Source organism: Dufourea novaeangliae, unplaced genomic scaffold (genome assembly GCF_001272555.1).
Source record: "Dufourea novaeangliae isolate 0120121106 unplaced genomic scaffold, ASM127255v1 scaffold30, whole genome shotgun sequence".
Classification (NCBI taxonomy): Eukaryota; Metazoa; Arthropoda; class Insecta; order Hymenoptera; family Halictidae; genus Dufourea; species Dufourea novaeangliae.
In genome coordinates, this window is record NW_015373906.1 from 507,947 (window position 1) to 516,090 (window position 8,144).

The window sequence follows — 8,144 nt, forward strand, 5'->3', positions numbered from 1 at the left end:
AGATCGCGTCGTCCACACGCGTAATACGGGGCGTGTGCTAGGTTGGTCGGCGGTCGGTTTCCCTAGCTGGTGTCCGTGGCTGGAAATCGAGGATGTACCAGTAGCAGTGCGGTATACGCGTCATCGTCCCGTGACGACGACGTACGAAGAGGTGGTGCGAGGCCGCGAGCACGGTGTGGGCAGGTCGCGGCCATTTTTACCACACGATGCGGCAACCGTGCGTGTCCGTTCGATCCGCCATTCCAAACAATCGGTGTACTTCGTGCCCTCGCAGGGTGCTTCCAGCGACAGTGGCCCGTGGAGGCACTCACGAGCAACGATAATACGCGGCAGTTATCGCTCGATAGGTGTATTTTATTCGGCTAAGGGTGACGGAACAGTTCGGGAAAGCCGGCAGTGCTGGTGGTGGTGGTGTTGGACGTCGTCGAGGACGACGACGTGGAGGAAGAGGAGAAAGAAACGAAGAGAGAGGAGGGAAAGAAAACGACAACGACGATAATAACGATCATGGGGAAAAAGAAACGACTCGAACGGCCGATATATTGGAATACGAACGTAGCTGTCTGCTGCCGAGCGTGCCTGTGATTTGTGATAATCGCGCGTTCTGCGCTTGTGTGTTCGCGGATGCTAGTGCCTGTTCGTTCGGTGCCAGTGTCTGTCTCTCCCTCTCTGTTTCTTTCGCGGTGTGTTGCTCGCTCTCCGTCTGTCCGCCCTGCGTGCGTGTTTCGCGTGCCTCCTCGCCACGCACCGGACTCTCTCCTCTTCCTTCGGCAGCGCGATCGATGGTGACACCGTGTGACCGCCTGTGAACGTCTTTTCTCGGTTAAACACGGGAAGGAACATCGTTTCGATTCCAGGGAGGTAAAGAAACGAGAAGACGGGATCAAGAGCCCCCGGAGTGTGTAGCATGCGTGGCTGTGTGTCCCGTCGGTAAACGTCCCGTGAGAGTGTATCCGAAAGCAGTGGTGTGTGCTCTCTTACTCGCGCTCACCCCACCATCCCTCCCTCGTCTCTGTCTTTCTTATTCCACTTATTCTCGTTTTCTCTCCTTTTTTCCCCCCGTTCCATCGTCCTTTTTCTATCTCTCTCTTTCTCTCTCTCACACACACCCTATCTATTTATCTCCCTCCCTCTTACTCGATTTATCCGTTTCAATTGCTCTCACGGTTCGAAAGAAGCATTAAAGACGAGCGTGATAGAATGCTCGACGATACCGCGACACGACGGTTGTCATCGTTCTCGTTGTCGTCGTCGTCGTCGTCGTCGTCGTCGTCGTCGTCGTCGTCGTCGTCGTCGTCGTCGTCGGCGTCGTCGTCGTCGTGTTCGTCACCGTCTCCGGATCCTCCGTTGCTCACGGCTACCTTGGATCCGTCGTGAATGTCGAACTGCTGAGGGGATCTCGGGTTCTCTCGCGAGGTGACACCAAAAAGCACTAAACGGTCGCTGGCCACGGAAACAGGGACGACACGGACTCGTCGTCGCCGCCTCGAGATGGAGATCGAGACGAAACAACGGAATCAGAGGAATCGGAGACGTGAACGTGCCCAGCGTATGTTGGCGCAGAGGGAGAGCCTGGCCACCGCGAAGCAGCAGCAACACCACCAGCAACAGCAACAACAGCAACAACAGACCAGGCAACGGGTAAACGACGAGGAGGACAGCCACAGCGGCGAGGACGAGGAACCCGCTGCCGGTCTTGGCCTCGGACTCGCCAGGACCGGTCATCCGCGTGACAGCCATCCCCGACCGCCCAGGCCACCGCGACCCCTCAGGCCTCGTAAGAAGTCTTCCCTCGCGGCTGCCAACCAGAAGGAGCCTCCCTTCGAGGAGGACATTATCGACGGCTTTGCCATACTCGCCTTCCGCACCTACGAGGAGCTCGAGGTGAGACACAAACATTTATACGTATACATAGTATATATCCGATCTACCTAGGCCCCATCTGTTGTGCCTCTTGTCGCTAGGACCAGTGATATTGGATGAAAAAATTATACACCATGGAATTATTTCGCGAGCGAGTCACAATGAGCAACGAAAGTAAAATAGAGCAGTGAATCAAGGAACATATGATCATATGTAATTCGACTTATGTGCAATTAAATGGAACCCGAATAACGTCGTGTTTGGACTCATTTTCATTGGTGAAACACCAATAATCTATTGGCAGCACTTTCATGAAAATTACAAGTGTTTCATAAGTTTTTTTCTTTACTAATATCATCTCTTCGAGTGTCCTATCTCGTTTTCACAGGCAATCTGTGTTACGTGGAAGCAAAGATTACGTCTGATTTTCGCAGTTGAAAGAAAAAACAAGGGGGAACAATATGTATCCTTGTTATACCAAATTGTTAACAATGTCAATATGGACATCGCTACTGTTCAATTGCTTTCATTGTTCACTGTATCTACTGGACGATTCCTGTGATTCGCCTTAAAGACATCTCCGGTGTGAGAATCCATTATATTGTTTATAAAAGAAGTGAACATCGGATCAAAGCATTCCACACGCAGTATCCTAAAGTTACACGAGTTACGTGATACCAAGGGAATGTACGAACCAACGATTATTTTTTCTCCATTCTTGTTTACATCTCGAGTTTCTAAGTATACCTTGAGATGTTCAAATTCAACACTTTGTGTCTTTCTATGAATGTCGTGGGAACAGTGATTACTGCATGAACAAAAAAAATAGTTAATGCAATTTGTGCACCAGTATCGATTTTCATGGAGATGTCCACTGTATATTAAATTATAGATTTCTAGATAGATTATCAGTTCACCGATGAATGACTTGAAATATACATAGTCGATCCCCCTATGCAGAAAACTTCTAGGGAAAATGACACATTCGAATCGATTCTAGGCGGTTTCTCGAAGTCTTTAACTCTCTTAAGTGTACCGCGCGAACTTCGTGTGTATGTGACACCGGGCATCGGGTCGTTTTCATGGAAACCGACCCAGTGGCTGTTAGAAGTAACTTAGAAAAGAGAGAAAAAAAACGAAATCGTATAACCTCTGTACGATAAGTTCTGTCGTCATAAGTTCCGAGATATCACAGGATATCGTCGACGGATGTTAATATTGTTACTATGTTTCGGAGTTTCTTCTGAACTAGCCTTGCGGCTGCTCACCTGCCACCGGCTGGCCGTTACATAGAGTCGGACGGAGAAAGACGGTGGTAGCTCGTTGCGCGCGTGCAGGCCTCCGCGAGCGAATCCACACCACGCTTGCTCGGCCCATCGTGGACTTGTTTTTTTCTTTCCCACCTCCTTCTCCCGCCTATCGCTCGTGCCAGCAGTTTTTATATGTTGTTGGGAAAACTGGCAACGATATTAACGTGGTTCAACGTATACGGCTGCTTAGTCCCTCCCTCCTTGAGAAGAGTTTATATTGAGGCGACGACCACCGTTCTGCGAGGGGATGGGGGCCTCTTCTGGACAAGATTTGTACTCAGACTCGTTTTGCGCCTTTTTTCGCCCGGTTTATGGCCTCCATTCACAATCTCCGCTGTCCTTTTCGTCACCGCCTGTAGCCAGTGGCCGTGCGAATTTGTTTGTAAATATAATAGTTACAATTCCATTTGCAAAAAAATAATAACATTGTCTCTGTTACACGTACAACAGTAGGGTACAATCGAGATCAAAAGAAGTTGTGTAAAGTGAAATAAGGGGAAAATGTGAGGTTAGAACAGGAAAAGTATGAAACGATGATAAAAAAAGGGAAATGAAATACCGACTTTTTTTTAAAACTGTTTCGTCGAAGTTTGATTCAGTGAACGAGTGGATACTAAAAATTGTATGACCCTGTGCTTAATTGGTTGCTCTCGGTGTTACGTCACTAAGGCGCTTCGTATGTGTCGCGTTTCATTTGTTTGTAAATTAACGAACGAGTGAAATTTAAATCGCCTAGCAAATAACAAAGAGAAAAAAAGCAAATGAAATTGCACGACACATGATTCTGCTTGTCGGGGATACGTTGCGCGGGAAAGGTCGGTTTACAACGGAACACACGGGATAAATATTTTGTGATCGAAGCGCGACCGTTTATCGTTAAGAACGATTCGTAAAATTTCATTATTCGATACAATAATGTAAGTGGATTCGTTCGACCAGTCGGCGATATTACTACGAGGAGAGTAATAACAACCAATTAAAGGGAATTGCCAGCTCGTGCGATTAAAGGGTTCAGCGTTTAACTCTCACTGCGTTGATTCGACCGGATTAATTTATTAACTTTTTAACCCCGCGTTACAATGCTTGATTAACAAAGGATGGGGATTGTACAGGAACAATTATGTTCCATTTAGACCCGAATATTCATGGGAACGAGTTTCTCGTCAAAATTCGTATTTTTTCGCCCCCACTCTTTTTTTCGTTTGATCGTACAAACGCCTTTTTCGATATATTGCCCTGAAATGAACTCGAGTGTTTTACACACTCGGTACTAAGTCAACTGTATATTTTTTTTTCATATGTGATAATCATTTTAAAAGGTTTTTTTTACAGTCGTGTTGTTATTTCGCGAAAACCCGTGTTTATCGTGAACCAGTTCCGCGAAACATATAAATGAAAACTCACTTCATTCGACTATAAAATATTTTTTAGTCAGAAATTATATTCAATAACACCTTAATAAAATATAATTTCGACCAAATTCGAAATAAAATAAAAACACTCAGGGAAGCCGCAATCGTTGACACACCATTGTAAACGATTGGAGTACCGTTTTGAAATATGTTTAGATCTCGACCGTCACGAAACCGCGATAGGAATTTCAAATATCGGAAGCATCATACTGTCTTTAATGCATTGTATATTTTTACATCTGGCGGGTTTATACGTATAATTCGCCGTGTAATATCCGCATATTGGGATATTTTAGCAGGGATCTCTCAATGACAGATGACTGTACTCTAATGTTATCGATTCATTTATTTCTGACATCGTGGACTCACTTCGTCGCGTATCAGGTGAAACAAATCGCCGAATCTTGTTTCGTACAGAATCGTATTCGAACAATTATTACCGATAGTTTCGGAAGTGTAGACAACATTTTGTCAGCGCTTTTAAAAAACCAAATCCCTACTAGCGGATAGCTCGAACGCGTGGTGTGACTCATTGATTGAACAGAAGTACATAGTTAACGGACAAAGTTATCCCGAACCGATAAGTCGCTTAGGCACTTTCGAAGATAACGATATCGTGGAACTGTCTGTAAGGCCGCGTCGCAGCATTTTCGTATTTCTTCTTTTTTTTTTTTTTTTTCTTGGTCTTGCCCTCCGTATATCGACGTAAATTTACATTATAACAAGACAAGACCTTCGCAACCAGTGAAACCCGATGTTGCGGTTTAATACCTGATATCGGCCGTTTCTCCCCACCCCACCGTGCACAGTTTTCGTCGAGGAAATATTTCTGAACAATTAACACGGATCGTATTCCCGAACGATCGACGGATCGAATCGTTTCACCGTGGAGCAAACCAATATATATGTGTGTGTTATGTGTCCACCTGATACCCTCTAATTCGATACGCAATTTTCTTTACGTTACACGAAATGATAGTTGAGTCCCCCTGTGAGAATAACTACTACCCTGTCCTCCTTACTTAAAATGTCCAATCTAACAAATTATCGTTTCTCACGATTCTTCAGAATATTTGGAGCTCTAAATGCTTTTCACTTTTTAGTCAAAGTTAGAATATCCAGCGTGCTTTTTGGGGCTCTAGAAACAGCCTACATGTTACATATGTAAAACTCAGGTAACGCCGCACAACTCTCATTCAGAGTTCTTTTGATATCAATAAAATTAAAAAAAAATTGGTCACATATAGCAAGGGACTGTATTTGCCGGTGTACCACAAAGAAAAATTAGTGTTTATTAAAATTAAACAATTTTCCGCAGAAAAGCAGATCACAAGCCTCCTCTACAGATTGATGTATTCTTCTCTGTTGCCGCGTTTTAAACGAAATTCCCGCCTAAAATTGCTCGTTTTCATGATTGTCGTCTCGGGGATGTCGCCTCCTCCCTTTCAGGCTCGATTGTTCGGGCCTAGTGTTTTTCTCGTGGTATGTCGCATCGCGAAATTATACTTGGTAATGGGACGAAAGCAAAACGGGGCGATAAATATTTAGTGATTCACCTTGACGAGCCAGTGACCTGCGCCGCAGCGATTCGTAAGCATTCTAGTTGGTGGTCAGGTAGGAAGCGCAGGAAAGTTGGAAAAGCTCGAGACAAAAGGGGGGCCTCCAGGGGGGCTGTCTCCCTTCAAAGGCCCTTCCGTGTTTTGTTGAACGACCGGACAGACTGCTTTCCGTCCGCTCCTTTATGCGATAACAATACGTCTAATAACCGCTGAAAAACCGACAGGAGATGATTCGCGTATAATGATACGTGTGTATAATAATATTAGCTATAAATATACAAAAAGTAGAACCACTTTCCGACATTACTAGAATCTGTTGTTATCGCAAAATATAATCATTTGAAACATTTGACAAGGGTCGGTTTTGTTACGAGCCCCCCTGATTTTTTACGCGATTTATCTTATCTACGCGATATAAATAACCGCTATACAAAGCATTGACTTATCATTGTAATCGACTCTAGATTTCTCGCAAATGTACCTTCGTTTCACTACTTTCTCTGCATTCATTTTGTTTTACATATCTTATCTCGAATAGCTTCTGTCACGTAGGTACAAATACACCGTACAAAATAAATACCGGTGATCTATGCTTTGTTTATGTTACGTTAAAAAATACGATTTTCAGAGATCGAAATCCAGGGATGTATATGTTAGGTGTGCAAATTAATTCGTGGCCCTCACAATTAATTTTTGACTGACAAACTGCCATCATTTTGTTTGAGAGAGGATTCTACACAGCTCGAGGAACGCCGTAAATGTCTAGAAAGTGATTGGACAAATATTTTTAAGACTACACTGGATTTTGGTTTTCTGTAAATAAACGACAAATCGATGAAAAGAAGGCCACGAATTAATTTGTTCAGCTAATATATGTATATACATACAGGTCCGAAGATCGTGTTCAAAGGCCCAAGTTTTCCTTGCGACGCCAGAAATTTCACGAAAGTTTAAATGAAATGAAGGATGGGGAAAACGATAAATAGTGGGATCGGGATTGTTTCGAAATGGACCGCTTTAATTTTCGTCCGGGGAGGGGTGGGGAGTGGGAGACGTTATCACTGCGCATCATCGAAGTATAAATCGAATTTTATTATCTCCTCCGCGGAAAGTCCGCGAGTTTCGACCACCGAGAGGAAGCTCCACTCTCGTGGGGGGGCCAGGTTTTATCGTGATTTATCGTGGAGGCGAGCGCTAATCGGTATTTTTTCTTCGGGGGCCGCCGATATAACACCGAACCGACACTCTTCTCTTCTTTAACGAGCAATAACTTTCGTCGATCGATAAAACCAACGCCTCGGTGAAGTGTCGTCCAAGGCTGAGCATCATTTGTATGGAGAAAAAGAAATTATGGTTTGGTTTTTTTTTTAACGAGCGATAACGTAGAATTGTCTGAATTGAACATAGTACTCGTAACCTAACCCTTAACTCTAGACCACGCGTCTCCAATGGCGAAATTTTCTGTATTATTATAATAAAATCCTAGACACCTTTCAAGATCTATTGGTGTAACATGTCAGGTACAAAAGTAGAAACTTATAAATACTCTAAATACTTAAAATATTAATGAAAGGTCCAAAGGCCAGGATACATGCCTATCTTCGCTGCCCGCTAACTGTTTGACACTGAGTCCCAAGATCCTACCCGCGGACGGTTTACATTCGAAATCGTCTTACCCCACGGATAACGAGCCGGAGGATGCTGTCTAGGCGTTGATAATTCGCTTAACCGCGAGCTTAGCGATTTCTCGCATCTAATTAGCCTTGGAGATTATCTTCCTAATGGGGGTAGATCGTTCGAGGGGTGTGGAGGAGGGAACAGCAGGGATGGATTGCATTTCAAGGCCTTTAATTGCATACGAATTAAAAAACAACAATAACAACGATAGAAAGAGGCCAGGAAAATTCTTTCGACGACGGAGAAGAAGCGATAAACGGAAAGGACTATATCCTCAGCGTTTTCTGCCCACGAGCCCACGAGTCCTTTGGCTTACAGCTGTT

At 44.4% G+C, this 8,144-nt stretch overlaps 1 protein-coding gene across 1 annotated transcript in view; it reads left to right on the top strand.

The window, feature by feature from the left end:
• The first annotated feature begins 1,327 nt into the window (after window positions 1-1,327).
• The window catches only part of LOC107193865 (atrophin-1-like), a 22,210-nt gene continuing 15,393 nt past the window's right edge, over window positions 1,328-8,144 (top strand). Inside the window, exon 1 of the mRNA XM_015583395.1 lies at window positions 1,328-1,884. Within this exon, the coding sequence (XP_015438881.1) occupies window positions 1,492-1,884 (393 nt within the window). The 5' untranslated portion in view covers window positions 1,328-1,491. The remainder of the gene's footprint in view (window positions 1,885-8,144) is intronic.